Source organism: Fragaria vesca, linkage group LG6 (genome assembly GCF_000184155.1).
Source record: "Fragaria vesca subsp. vesca linkage group LG6, FraVesHawaii_1.0, whole genome shotgun sequence".
NCBI classification, from domain to species: domain Eukaryota; kingdom Viridiplantae; phylum Streptophyta; class Magnoliopsida; order Rosales; family Rosaceae; genus Fragaria; species Fragaria vesca.
Window position 1 is genome coordinate 23,302,654 of NC_020496.1, and position 15,139 is coordinate 23,317,792.

Genomic DNA, 15,139 nt, shown 5'->3' on the forward strand with positions numbered 1-15,139 from the left:
CAAACCCAACATTTGGGTTTTTCAATTTCTGTACATTCCTACAATTTTATTCTACAACTCTAAAATACTATTGATTCACTCGTATAAGAATTGTTGCATCCTACAAATTGTGATTAAGCAGTGAAAAATTGATGTTCATGAAACTCAGAATTCAGGCTCAACATGAGGCATGAACCACAAAAAAGAACCAACGCTGCAGATCATGGGCACTGTTAGGTAGCAACCTAACATAGCAAGTTCATGACAATTAGTTGAGTGGATTGTATCACCATAAATCAGATGAATGTAAGTAGTAAATTAAAGAACCAGAAAGAATGATTACAATCCAAAGTCTAGAAGATGGTACCATTAAAAAACTTCTGAACTACACTCAATCACTTAGAAAGCAGGGAACACCTCAAATAGAAATTCTCTACATGGATTTCAAAAGCACAATCAAGTCAACTAAGGGCAGGCCTGTGCCGTGGCATAAGGTTCAAACTTGAGGCTTTGTCTCATCTTCATCCTCTTCTATCTTCGGAGCCAAGTAGAACCTTATGTACCCCATCTCAGCAATCTTGTACTCAACCACAACTGGCAGTTCAGAAGAGAGGCTGATAGTAACTGTGTTTGACAAGGGGGATGCTTTTGTGAAGGAGTTCATGTACCTCAGAGCAAATGTCAATGATACTGGCTCATTCATCTCTATGATTGTTGCTTCTTCAGGCTGCAATTCACAAAATCACAAAAACCAAAGTTAGTCACAGCATCCTACCAAAGTTAGTCACAGCATCCTACCAAAAACATAAGCTTCTTAAAGGAGATGTTCATGATTACAAGCATTCAATAGCAATACCTTGTCAACAGTAGTGTTCTGCCTACAGACGATATTAGCAACACCGATATCACCTCTTGTAGAGAACTTCACACCTTCCTTTGTCACAGATATCACAACTGCAAGCACATCAACTCACAACTCAGAAACCCATACTACAAACACTCCAAATTTAGAAACATTTCTAAGGGGATAAGAACAATACCAGTATCACCGATGCCGCTGAGGTCTTTGCAAATCCTGGCAAATTCAGCAGAAGGCATCCTAACAATAGCATGGTATTCTGCCTCTGGAATACCAAGGTGCTCACTGTCAATGTCCATCAGCTTCATCTCAAAATCAGAAATTTTATCTTGTGCTGCAATCCATAACCGAAAAGAAAACATCCAAAATCAGGACAAGAAACAAAAACACCAATCAAGAAACACCAACTAAAAGGTACAGCAACATTTTCTCGTAAACAGTAATTAAATTGCACACAAAATTTTCCAAAAGTTTATTCCATTTCCCCCAATATCATCATTTCGCAATGTCCAGACCCTCCACATATTTTTCATCATTTCCCGATACGGTAAAGGTCCCAAGCCATGGGTGGGCAACTCTGCATCGATTTATTCACCAATCTTAAATAATTGGGTCAAACTGCGTAGTGTTACCACCCCAAATAGCTACACTAGTTCTGTCAAATTCAATTTTAAAAACCCACAAGCTTCTCTCCAATCTTGCCACACAAACTATTTAAAACCAATTAACTACTCAATTTCAAGATTGACAAGCCAATTTCATTCAATTCAACAAAACAAAAATGTCAAGAAACCGTAAAGAACGTACTGGGGCTCTCAAACATGAAGGTGACAGTATCGCTGCCGTCGTCAGCCTTGAGGGTGATGATGTCATCGTTGCCGGCGCACTTGAGCATCTTGGACATGTTGCCGAGGTTCATCCCCATGGAGATGCTCCGATCGCAGCGGTAGTGCTCGAAGCCTTCAGATCTGAGAAGCAAAGCGACGAGGGCGACGTGGCTGGAGTCCATGGCCTGGAGGGAGAACCCGGTGGCGGAGCAGTCGAAGTTGGCGTCGGTGACGAGGTCCTTGATGGACTCCAGAACCTTCTTCAGGAGCGAGCCCTGGACCAATCGGAGCTCCAACATCGTTTCCGGCGACCACGACGAGGGTTAGGTTTTTTCTTTCTTTGGGGGGAAATGAGGGGTTAGGGTTTATATAGTAGGCGCGGATTTGGGAATGTTTGGCGGGATTTCGTATACATGTGTTCCCGCTCGCCCCACATTTAATCATATATTAGCTACTATAATTTTTTCTTTTTTTTTTGGGTCGATGATGAATTGTTTGCATTTGGTATTCAATTTTTGGAGAAGTATCAAGTTTAAAATAGCCTTTAAAAATTAAAATAGTCACGTATCCATATTTAACGAAAAGTTGACCGAAGTACCATATGGGAAAATGAAGTAGTATTTGAGGAACCAAACTGTCATCTTTCATACGTGAGATATCAAATTTTCCAGAAACATGATTTAGTAGATAGTGCATATGGTAGCGACCAAACTATACTTGGATAGCACATCTGCAACCATGTTAAGTTGTATACTTCTCGATACACATGAGCTACAATACATTCTTCAAACCCTTCTTTCAACTAACCACTCTTCAAAGGATGAAAGCTATCCACGCCCTTGTTGAGGTGTTGAACAAGTAATTCGGAGTCGCATTCCCCTATAATTTTAGGATTATTAAATTGATAACCCATCTGTAAACCAAAGAGCATCCCCCAAGCCTCAGCCTCAATAACTGCCACAACCCATGTATGAAGAAAGACCTTTTATCCAGGTTCCATTGTGATCTCTAACCACACCCCCAGCACCAATGTTACCACTACGGGATTTATCTCCATCAACATTATGTTTTGCCCATCCTACATCAGGTTTTGACCCTTCATCTGAATTAGACTGAGAGTTCTCCTCAAAATCCCCTTATTCATCCACTTCCAGATGTACCTGACATGTATGTAATACACCATTGATTACCACCATAGCATTTTTTGGAGCGATGGACATTAGCAGCAAGCCGAGCATGAAGCATCCCAATCCAGCGCCATGGCCCCTTGCACTCAAACTTATCTTTGTTATCAATACATAATAACTTCTGGAAAAAGAAAAAAAGAAAAAAAAAAAAAAAAAAAAAAAAAAAAAAAAAAAAACAAGAGAACAAAAATGGAGGCATCTGGTAAATAATATCGATGTAATAGCTAGTTGGCCATGGGATACACTTCATCACTATCTAACAGGAGAATTAAGTTTTTTGTTTTCCTTTGAGTCTGACATTGCAAAGAATTAGGTTAAAACTAGGATGTAAACGGTAAAAGGTTTGAACCCCTTCATCCAGAAAAAATGAAACATTAAATGTTTGTCCATTTCACAAGATTATAGGCTGTTTCCAAGGTTCCACATCTTCATTGTTCTTTCTTTTGAAAACCAAATACATGATTGCCAATACTGGAAACACAGGACAATTACCTTATTACTCAACGAAGATATAAGGGTTGGAAACAGGCAACAATGAACAACTATACTACAACAAAAGAAATATGATAACAGTGTGAGTAACCTGATAGAACTAGTTACCCAGGGTTTGAGTGAATGATGAGCCTTTCAACAACCGGGTATACCCGTAAGAGAAGCAAGTCAAACGAGTTCAAGAATGTTTTGGATAATATATATTGACAGTATAGTTGTATGTACGTATCACTCCCTCAACAGCTTCAGTACATCCCCGACCAAATGCAGTGACCCAGTTACAAGAACCTGTAGATACATCCACAGTAAGTATTTAGATGGTAGTGTTATTATGAATGTATGCAAAGGATAAAGACCACTCTGAATAAACATAGTTTTAAGGGGAAAATGTGAAATCAGAAAATATTCGAGCAGATTTAATTACAGGATATTGTGATGTAAATAAGAAAAGTTGTACAAAGCATGATATCACATCCAGAAAACATGTTTAAGTAGCTATGAATGCTTGTCTTTGGTCATATATACTATTTTTCATATACCAGTTAATATAGTGTAAAGGAATATAGGTTGAAAACATGCAGACATTCAATTTTTGGCAATTTATATCAGGAAACGAGTGGGAAGACTAAATAACGGTGAAGGAAGAAACTAACGCACTTAGATTATGCATCATTCAATGTACATATCCTTATAAAACCAATGCATTATATGCTGATATATCTCATGTAAGCTAGTAGAGCTTGAGTAACTTACTGAAAGAAACAAATTCACCTAAGTTTACCTGGATTCTAACAGAAGGGTTTGCTTTCACACAATCTCTGAGCCAATTTATTGCTAAAGGCAGCGAAGGGATTACTGCACTGCAAGCAAAATGATTCCCTACTGGACTGCAATTAGAAGCATCCTCATAGAGGAACTCATGAGGTAGAATTGTTGCAGCATCCATCTTTGATTCCTTGTCAATAACATTATCTACTTCTGCATGTTAACAAGAATCACTGCATTACATAGATTGGTAATCAAGAGAAGACCCAAGTAGTATTCTCAAATGCATGCATAACTTGAACCCATATATGCAAAATACAGAAAAAAGAAAACTTTGACAGGACTCAGGATGATTTAGTGACCTGAACCCATATATTCAAAATACAGCAATAGAAAACTTGGTCAGGACTCAGGACGATACAGTAACCTCTCATTTAGAAACAAAAAAACCACACAAGACACTTTTTATGACAATTATTTCACCAAATCATAAGACCAGAGAGAAACAACTAATGATAAACCTCTTTCTTTCTTTTTTAGGTCCGAAACTACATGTTAACCTCAAGTTTTGAGTTATGCAGCAACATATACTAAACTTTTTTTTCCCACAGGCAGCTGTTTGTTTTAGATTCATTGATATGGCTTTAATATTCTTAAATTAAGTGATTCAAAAACTTATTGCACTTCACAAAGTAACCAAGGAGAAACAGCCATCCTTAACGGTCATGACTCAAGAATGTGTATCTGCAAGTGTGTATATTGAAATTCTTTGTTAATCAATTCCTGGCGTCTTAATAACAAACAACAAGGTAAACAACCAATTAACACAAAATTCGAGTTTTCAAGGAAATATATGTATATACCCTTCCCATGGATCAACTTCTCCCAAAGTCTCTGGAGTTCAAATTGCCATGTGAGGTCCCTGTTAAAGGAATTTGCAAGAATGGCTGAGGCAGCAGAAGTAACTCTGTTATAAGTTGACATACTTGGAACAAAAAGGGCCTTCGAGAAATGAGTACCTGAGAAAGATCCCTGCAAGCATCAGTTTCTAAGTCTCAAAATCATATATACATATGAACTCGCAAACTCTAAAACACCAGACACCAGGGACTCCCTTCAACCTGGGCTCCGAACCCATACATCTGGACCCTGGACCTGGGACCCTGGACACATAATCCCATAACCCCATAAATCTCATTACATTTCATTGATACGACCCAAAGTTAGCAATAATAAGAAGAGGAATCTGACTATCTGTGGTCTGCTAGACAGATAGAGACGGTTCTGATTAAAAACAGTTGCATATGTGCATGAAAGCGGAAAATGAAGTATAAGTAAAGATATGAAAATACAAAAATAAAAACCATAAAAGATATAGTAGAAGTTAAAATAAAACCTAAGTAGCCAATCCCCAATGGCATCAAGTCTTTGTTGTATTTTGTTGTTATAGTTTAATAGAGTTTAGAATAAAGGTATCATATGCAATGACTGAGTAGACTGGCAAATGCATCTTTTTTGACAGATAACCAATTGCCGATTACCACTGTACTATCCCAAAACCCCATCAATGTTCACTAGTTGGCACAATAATAGAAAGACTCGCAGTTCAACACCAATGTATCAGAACTTCTTGATAAACGTTGTGTGAGGAATCATAAGAGGAAGGGGGATTGATTAATTGATTGCATTTAAATCAGCAGTACCTGAAGAAGCACATGTACTTACAAGCCGCGGAAGCAATACTTGAGGGTCTCTAACCTCCATGCAATTGAATAAAAGAATCTACAAGGTATAAACAGTATAAAGGGAATAAGGAACCAATAATCCAACTGTAAATGAGAATTAGTAACTGGATTATTAATTGATATAGCTATCAATAAAGCTGTCCATGTTGTCAACATCCAGGCATTTACTTCTAGAAGTATAAAATCTGTTTGTATTGCTGTTACCTGCTTTGATATTGTTGTAGACTCTACCTCCTCTGTTCTATGTTGGAGGTGACCATTACTCCACCTATCTTCAGCTCTAGAACAAGAAGATCTTTTCTGGTTTGCCTTGATGGCACCAGAAAACCATTTACCACAGACCTCCATGCTCTCAGGACTATGAGCTCCATCTAAATAGAAAATCAGATCTCCACTAGAACATTCAGACACTTTTGATGAACTGAAAGACTTCGAGGAAGTATCGTATACAATTTCAGCTCTCCCAGAAAGATGCGCTGTCGAAAGACCTCTATAAAATGACTCTGGTAACTTATCTTCCAATAGATCTTGTCTTCCAAATAGTTTTTCCCAATTTCCTGTTCTTTGGAGCCAGCATTTAGAAAGGGAAACAGCAAGACCAGCATTAATGAACTGGTGGTCACCAGACAAGCTAAGTTTCCCATCCATTTTTGTACTGTCAAGTGGTGCCACAACCTCCAGAGGAACCTATAATCAGTGAAGACAGAACAAATCATGATGCAGCTAAAAAATGACTAGTTCTTCTCTGTGGGAGCATATGTATGTTTTAGACAATAATTAATAATTGTGTAAATGATCTAGTAGAGTTATGCATTATGACCTTTTGACCACGCTTATTAGAACTCTCAGAGACAACAAGCACCTTCTGGTCATTATCTTAAAATTTTATGATAAGCACAGTTCTATCCCCTAAGATTTTTGCTGTATGAATTATTGATTTCCATGTTGAAACACTCTTATTTTGTTCATGTGATCACATGGAAGCTATCCCATTAGTTAAATCAATTTTGATTCACATGAGAACTGCAGTGAGAAAACATGATGCTAGATTTTTGCTGAATTTATCCAATTGAAGTATAAAATAAATAAAATAACCAGCAGAAAAAATCATAAACTTGGATCCTTGTCCATAAGAACTGACCACCAGAAAGGCTTTTATATAATCTATGAGCAGAAGAACATGGTGGATTAAGCCTTAATGATAAAATGGTCATTTGTTTTCTTTGCCGATGGAAAAGGTAAGTACAGCAAAATGACCTCTGCAAATGGAAATGTGAAAGATTGTTTACCATAAATCCACAAGCCACCTCCTGAATAACATCCATTGCTTCAGAAAGTTGGGGTGCCACGAATGCAGGAACATGAGGCTTCAAGAGCAGACATCAACCCAATTCATAAAACATCAAAACTGCCGGTTTGAATATTCAAAAAGAAGTGTTGCAATAAATAACTAAAGTAAATCATATCCATTTACTTCGGGCTGCTTATTTACACCTTCAATATCCCAGCTTTGTGGGAAGCTATCTGCCCAAGAGTATTTCCTGCATTAATCACAGCACTAGAATTTAGCATCCATATATCTGATGACACCATTTTACTGCTAAAATAGAGGGACAACAAGAAAAGTTACACCTGAAACTGATAACAACATGGGAAATGGATAACAACAATTTAACTTGCAAATCCTTCAGTATAAAATTACAAACATGTATCTACAGAAACGAAGCTGGAAAAAACTAGTTAATGAGTCAAATGGACGCACCCAATGCCTCCACGTGGTCCATTCCCAAAGAAGTAATGCCACAAACAATAGGGTCTTTGATCTGCATGATTTACCAGTAACTTTCATAACTAGTACAATCCTTCCTCTTAATTTACATCCCCTTCAGTGAAAATTAAGAGAGCGATAAAGTTCTACTCTTTGTTAATATGATATGGGTTTCTAAAGAGGCATAAAGCAGTTTTGAAATTTGAATTCACTAAAATTAACATATATATTTTTATTTTTATTTTAGGAACATATATAATTTCTTCAAGCATACCACATTTGTCGAATCCCTTTTTCCCCCAAGACCAACTTCAACAATCGCTACGTCAACCTATAGAAAGAGACTGATATTAGTCTTAATATATGAATAGATCAGTGATTGAATGAAAAAATAAAAATACATACTGAAGATCAAGGAACACCAAGTACAACTTGCAATAGATTTAAAGTTACAACTAATTCCATAAGCTAAGCAGTTAAAAAATTGATCCAAAAAGTTACGTCAAGCACTTGACCAGACGAAAAAACAATTTATATAAAGTTGACGACAACACGTACACTTCTTGTCGTTTATGGAAGCCAAGTAATTAGGAATAAGATGGGAATCACATAAGCATGAGTACAGAAATTAGTTGATTACCAGATGTAGTGTTACTGTGTGTTAAAAACAGACCCTTAGGAAAGGAAAAAATAAAAGGACATTTGGGAGATTAGGAAAACTAGCTGATAATTACTGTTCTCCTGATCAAGTACTGACCAAAGATACCTCGGTCAATATTGTGAACAAATCCATTTAGAGTACTTCCAGGAGTGGAAAGAAATATGTTTTAATTTGAGTTAATTTCCCTTCCACCCTTGGATCTAGATCCTAGAATAATTATAGTACCACTGACTGTTCTGACAGAATATCTAGGACAGTAATACAATGACAGTAAAACAGAAAATTCTAGGAAGAGCTGATGCCGAAAGGAAATTTAAATTGTAATAAAAATAACAGTCCAAATACCAAGCACTATATACTTAACAGAGTTCTACTTATTTATGTTTTCATAGTGATTTTGAACATGTATTTCAGGTTCCTTTGTTTCTCATATAGTCAACATATAAGGTGTCACAAGTAGTGCATTATAAAAAGCTTCTAGTGTATTATTTTGGTCATCTGAAAAGAACTCAGGTATTGATAACCCTATAAAGGCGGCTAACAGTTCAGTTGGAGTGATTCCCAGACCCCTTTGGTGTGATGCCATGACGCTTTGGTTATGAATGTTGCCGGGGTCTAGGTTTATGTCAAAGGCCAAAGTGATTTTATTACTTCTTTTTTTTTATGTCAAAGGCCAAAGTGATTCTAAGTTCACTATTCTCTTTCTGTTGTCCTACATCAAAAGCAAAGCACCATCTAGCAGGTACATAAGACCTGATTATCAGACTCTAGAGGAACTGTATTCTTTTCTCAGGAAATAAAAAGGAAAACAATCCAAGAGAAATATTCTTTGTGCAGCCTATGGAAATGTGAACAATTTGTTAGGAAAGAAAACAGATAAGTAACCAATCAGAACGAGGATAAATAACCCTTGCAGCATAACTTACATGTTCACAAATAAAAACTTTGAAAGCCAACAAAATGAGGAACTGAAAAAATGGAGGCATTGGCAAGTCTTCCGTAATCTTCTCCTGCAAATTCAACTTCAAAATCACAATTGGACATCTACAAGTAGATAAAAAAGTTTCTATGCTGTGAAGTGGTAAAAAAAAAAAAGTCATCTGAAAGTTGTATAAATTATAGACTTTTATTTATACTAATGCTGCAATTGAAACAAATGCACACCAAAACACTCAGTCTAGTATGTATATAGAGGTCCCATACAATGCTAAATTCCCCGTAAGGAACCAGAAGTATCCAATTACTGGCCATATTTTCTTACTGAGATGAAGGAAGCTACTGCAAAAAAAAAATGTCACCACAGATTCACAACCTTAGATTCAATGATATGACCAGTTCTACCCAAAGCGATGCCTATATGACGGCTACTAAGTTTTTCATTTTTTCAAGTGGTAGTAATAAAACTGATTCCACCAACACAAAAAATTCTGATGAACCTCAGTATTACACTCGAATAGAAACTCATTTACAGTATGGAACAGTAATTATTACAATAAGCTACATGAAATATGGAACAACCATATCCAACACTAATGAAGGTACTGAGGAACAATGCTGGGGTAGAGCCTTGAATAAGAAGTTAAGAACGTCTTTACAACTTCGAACTATGTCTTAAAGATAAATTCATAATAATATTTGTTTTACTTGTCCGATACTTTCCAAATGAATACATAAAGAAGCAAAGAGATACCTCTAGTTGATACCAACAATTCCAAAAGTACTGTAGAAATTTTTCTTCGCTTATATCCAACCTACACATGCAGTATAAAGTGAGACTAAGACCTGAAAATTAGAGATTGACATCTTATTAGCTCAAAGCATAACTGCACAGAATTATGATGAATATCCAGTTAGTTTTGGTTCACAACATTATATTTGTACCTTCCAAAATTCCAACAGTTGCCCCTAACTCGAACTCAAGAAGAGAATGCCTTCCAGTATATAAATATATTAGAATCTTTTTATCAAGTTTATGCTTAAAAAAGAAAATAGAAATAGATTATCTACTGAATGTTTGGGACACTCTAGGGACTAGAGGCTTGCTACCGCCAATTAGTTAACTACACTAATAGTTAATGTGTGCCTGTATGTGTGTGTGTGTGTGTGTGTGTGTGTGTGTGGAGAGAGAGAGATGTGTGTGTGTGTGGAGAGAGAGAGAGATGTGTGTGTGTGTGTCCAATTACAAGCAGAAGATAATCCATATATTTGAGTTGTGTTTTAAAATACTAACCCATTAATACGAATTCTTTCTCTAACATCAATCAGGTGAGGAGAAGTGAACAATCCTGTCCGAAAACCACACTCTCGTAAAATAGCTTCACAGAATGCGCACGTTGAACCCTTAATTGCAAATAAAAAAATAACAGGATGAGAGAGAGAGAGAGAGAGGCAGGTGCTACACTACAAAAGTATTTTCCATTCTAATCATGTCAGATGCCTTGAACCCCTTTAAATCAACTATAGATGTACATAATTGCATAATTCTATTGCATGACAAAACAAACATATATGCACACATTCTATTAAGGACGCAGTGTGTCTCTCTTGGGCATATATATCTATATATATATATATATGATCTTAACATGTACAAAACATGTCCTTATTTGAGGAACTTATTAGTAATTGGCATTATGAAGGTTTGATACCATAATATATTTCAAACGATAGTGACAAGTGTCCGAAACTCCAAGTCTGATTTATCAAGCATATATGTAGTTTATGGTAAGAAGAATCACCTTTCCCTTGGTTCCAGCTACATGAATAACTTTGAGTCCTCCTATGTCTTTATCCAAGCCTAGTATCTGTAAGAACAATCATCCACACATTTCAACCTCAGTACAGTAAATCAAATTGTCATGTGTCCACTAACTACTCAGAGCATGCTGCACTAATCATATTGTCAGCATCATACCTTGAGATACATCGTCATCCTTTCCAATTTATCATATTTACCACCAACAGTTGATCCGTCTCCTCGTTTTTTACCTATAATGAGAGAGGAAAGTGCTTCCATGGCTGATTCATATGAGGATGTAAGAGGTAGGTCCTCTTTGACAGCCACATTGCTTTGCATTTGTTCTATAACTTGAGATGACATCGCTCTGATATAACCTAAACAATAAGCCAGTCGAGAAGTTAAAAAAAAAATTCAGATAAGACATAATACTTTTATGTAAAGAATTAAGCCAAGTATAACACAGGGGACAAGATTTTTAAGGAATTTGCTAGCGGACAGGAAAGATGTTCAGAAACTCAAGGTTGGCAATTTTTGAGAGAAGGAAAACAATGGGGTCTTCAACCTCCAGGATTTAACCCATAGTTCGGCACAACTCGCATGATATCAGAACTTATTGAGATGCCTCCAAATCAAAGTCTTTGACTAAGTTCTCAAAAAGCATCAATAAGAGAATACATAAAAGATGAGAAACTTGGAAACCTCCAGTTGACTTACTCGGTCTGTTAAGATTACTCGTGCTGATAAAAGCTTGCACACGACTTGAGCTCAATGTCCTACTAACAAACAACTGAGCACTTGGGCCATGGAAGTGTGAAACTCTAAGTATCTCACACTTGAGGGGAGTGGTTGCATGAGCAAGCATCAGGGATGATCAACCCTACAAAAAAGAATGAGAAAAAGACATGGTATCAGTTTGGGTTTCGAGTTAATAACAAAGAGAAACAGAATAGTGGGTGATGACCCATATGCATATATTGATTACAACAGAGCCCAACTGGTTGAGCTCAAAGCAAGAACCAATGAAGCAATTATTTCAGTTTCAGTTCATCTGGCTAGGACCCATTGGCCTTAATTTGCAATACAAGTAGAAATTCAACAAAGCATCAAGTGAACTAGAGAACACAGTAGAAGCAAAGAAAACATCCGCAACCTCGTTAGAAATGTCCATAGTTTGTTCCACAGAGCATACAATACATGCTTATGAGAGATTGAGAGACTTACAGAGAGAGGGCGCGGAGGCATGTTGTGTTGTTGTATAGGGGAGATTGGGTGTGCCCACAATTGATGGAGTGCTTGGTGGCCAACCGCTTCCGACTTTCCTTTTAAAAACCCCTTAATTCCCCAAAATCCTAGCCTCACACTCACACCTCTATCCCGCCTCTTTTTTCTTTTTCTTTTTCTTTTTCTTTTTCTTTTTTATTTTTATTAAATCTACCCAAAAAAATGTAAAAAATTGATGGCCACGTTTACATATTTAGATTGAAATTGATCATAAATAAAAAACAGAAGAATGGGAATCGGATGGAAGAATATTTATTTCTATTTAGCTGTCTATTTATCATGTGAAATCAGAATACAAATGACTTAATAACGATTAATGTTACTTTAGGTTTTAAAAAAATTATTCCAGACACTTTGATTTCATCTCACTAGTCGGGTCTTGATAGTAGGGTTGATAAGGAATCAATTCATGATTAGAATGTGAGATCCACGCTCATGTTGATTCCATCGTATGTTAGTAAACACATGAATTTTTTTATCCTCAAATCATGTCCTCATTTCGCAATTCCATTCCTTGTAAATAACCGTGCCATCAATGAGACTCTTGTTGGGTTTTGTAGAACTTGTGCATTCTTCAAACATCCCGACGACATATGGGTCCTCCTCCGGAGGTGGAGCCTCAAGCTACCAACCCTAATCATAGGGTGTACTGATTCCCCAATTTCAAGGTAATTCTAAAGAATCGTGTTCTGTGTCGACCTCATTTGCCACAAAGAAGGGAATGTTGACAACAGTCTTTACCATTTAAATGCCGGTGAACCTCAGCCTTGTTATGCTACCCACTATGCAAAAGCAGGTTGCAGTTCCTACTACCAGTGTCAAGCATTAGATGCCTTTGATTGTGAATGGTAAGAAGATCAAGATGTCGAATCATTTAGAGGCTATTCCTGTAAAGTTTCATCTAATTTGGAGGTCATTTGAGGTTCTGTAATCGCGATTTACACGAACGGTTCCGTTTGGACAAATTTTGTTCAGTTGATTCATTTAATCTAATTTGGTACCAAATGATATCCAAATTGGATGAAACTTTGCAAGAATGATCTACACAGTATGTTCTAGACATTGAACGGTGGAGATGTGAAAATGTGACCTAAAAGTGAGCCAAATAAGGAGTCTCACATTTTACTTTCAAAGCGGTGTCCCGCTCTACATAGGAAATATATATGCATAGAAATTCATTCTGAGATCACTGAGTTTTTGTGCTAAAATCCATTGTTAAGTTTTGTTGCATAGTCTGTAAAAAGTCTTTGAAAACTCATTGTCATATCAATGTTTTATTTATTGAATCATTCATATCATGTTGTGATTGAGGTCAGTGACAAGTGAAGCAACGAAGGCGTGTTCAGTTCCTTTAATTCAGATTCAGTAAGTTAGTTTAGTATACTAGTGAATGTGATTGTGCTAGCTTGTACCTTACTATTTGACAAAGCTGTAACTTTATTCTTATTTAGTGGATTAATTTAAGTGTGGACTACTATCAAATCTCGCAGGGAAGTTTCCTAGAGAAAGTTCACACTGTAGTCAACAAATCTAGTGTTCTTGTGTTATTACGATTTCTATTACTGTGTATATTAGTTAATTTAATACTTTCATTACTCTTTTCAATGTGTGTATGGTGCTCCAAATTAATCCTGGACAAGCTGCAGCTACGGCAACACTAGTTGATGTGCTTGTGGGTGTAACTGCAATTTCATTTGCAACGCTTTCCCCCTTGGATCAAGCTTGCCTTTGGCATTGGCAAAGGCTCTAGGCGCTGTGGAGCTGCCGGTGCTCTACATGTGTCAAGAATTATTCAAGGGCAGCTCGGTGATCTCCTTCTCATGTCGAAATCCTCATTGCAGACAGAACGTACCAACAGATGTTTATAAAAAGATCGGGTTTCTCTCTGATATTGCAGGTCCAACTGGTACTTAACTAAGAATAGTATACGGGGTGTTTGGATACATGCAGATACTCTCACCCTGCTTCATGCCATTGGCTCATGTATGTCATTTATCAAAAAACATACAATCCACTTTTTTTTAAATTGATCTGTAGAACCAATGATCCTTCTTCTATCAAAGCGTTGATCCATTTTTGATCAAGTATCTGTACTATATATGGTGTTTCTAATTTATCATTTAAACTATGAATCAGGGATGACATGAATCTGTTGACAAACCAATGCAGCTCAAGTACATATATAAAATGCAAACACCATATGCAGTATTCCAGTAATAATAAGTCATCTAGCTAGCCATGACAAGAATTTGTTTCAATTTCACATTAGGTGTCTGGGGGAGAAAAGTTCTTCAGAAGCTACTGTATATAATTATTTTACACGAGTAATTAATTAATATAGCAAACAACATCTAATATGACGTGTAAAGCTGGAAATGGTATACTTATTATTATGTATAAAAGTTTCGGTACATTTCTCAGACTTTTCATATGATCGATATAGCAATTGAATCACGTACCAGAATGTATCTAAGCCAAATTTATAGCATACAGAAAGTCATGGAGAGACTTCTTGTACAGACGTGAGACTAGGCTCCCATCCAAATCCTTTACCACCTGATCTGGCTTTTGGGAGGGGAGGTACAAACGGCTTCTTTCCTCTAATTCCCCTCCTGCGTGAAGATTTTGACCTCTTTTCTTTGGAGACAAAGTCACTAGCGGAGCAAACAGAATCATCAGTTTCTTCCCCTTCTGAATCCGCAGTGATCTTTCCACCCAGAATCATCTCTTCATCTTCAGCAGGTTCTTTGGGCTTCACCTTATTCTGTTGTTTACGCTTAAGTTTCTGCGCTGTTGTACATGGTATTATATAATACTTCTGTCCAGGCAATAGGC

General features: G+C 36.9%; 2 protein-coding genes across 2 annotated transcripts; both read right to left on the reverse strand.

Annotated features, from left to right (window-relative positions):
- Positions 1-282: 282 nt before the first annotated feature.
- On the reverse strand, positions 283-1,966 carry LOC101300462 (proliferating cell nuclear antigen-like). The gene is made up of 4 exons (XM_004303573.1): positions 1,646-1,966; positions 1,020-1,172; positions 836-933; positions 283-706 (listed from the first exon to the last, which is right to left on the reverse strand). Exons 1-4 carry the CDS (start codon positions 1,962-1,964, stop codon positions 476-478), a joined length of 801 nt encoding a protein of 266 aa, XP_004303621.1. The 5' UTR covers positions 1,965-1,966; the 3' UTR covers positions 283-475.
- Positions 1,967-3,220: 1,254 nt separating this feature from the next.
- On the reverse strand, positions 3,221-11,849 carry LOC101300744 (folylpolyglutamate synthase-like). The gene is made up of 15 exons (XM_004303574.1): positions 11,738-11,849; positions 11,198-11,397; positions 11,022-11,087; positions 10,514-10,623; positions 9,974-10,034; positions 9,210-9,293; positions 7,897-7,953; positions 7,617-7,677; positions 7,349-7,395; positions 7,144-7,221; positions 6,059-6,541; positions 5,813-5,891; positions 4,973-5,128; positions 4,126-4,322; positions 3,221-3,632 (listed from the first exon to the last, which is right to left on the reverse strand). Exons 2-15 carry the CDS (start codon positions 11,381-11,383, stop codon positions 3,573-3,575), a joined length of 1,725 nt encoding a protein of 574 aa, XP_004303622.1. The 5' UTR covers positions 11,384-11,397; positions 11,738-11,849; the 3' UTR covers positions 3,221-3,572.
- Between the last annotated feature and the right edge of the window lie 3,290 nt (positions 11,850-15,139).

Bases quoted from the DNA above. Each gene is read 5' to 3' on its own strand.
- LOC101300462 (XM_004303573.1), bottom strand. From the start codon at position 1,964: ATGTTGGAGCTCCGATTGGTCCAGGGCTCGCTCCTGAAGAAGGTTCTG. The intron at 1,173-1,645 runs GTACGTTCTTTA...TATGGATTGCAG, and splicing joins CTTCATGTTTGAGAGCCCCA to CACAAGATAAAATTTCTGAT. The intron at 707-835 runs GTATTGCTATTG...TGTGAATTGCAG, and splicing joins AGAACACTACTGTTGACAAG to CCTGAAGAAGCAACAATCAT.
- LOC101300744 (XM_004303574.1), bottom strand. From the start codon at position 11,383: ATGTCATCTCAAGTTATAGAACAAATGCAAAGCAATGTGGCTGTCAAA. The intron at 7,954-9,209 runs GTAAGTTATGCT...CTCTTTCTATAG, and splicing joins AAGTTTTTATTTGTGAACAT to GTTGACGTAGCGATTGTTGA. The intron at 7,222-7,348 runs GTGTAAATAAGC...CTGCTCTTGAAG, and splicing joins ACAAAGCTGGGATATTGAAG to CCTCATGTTCCTGCATTCGT.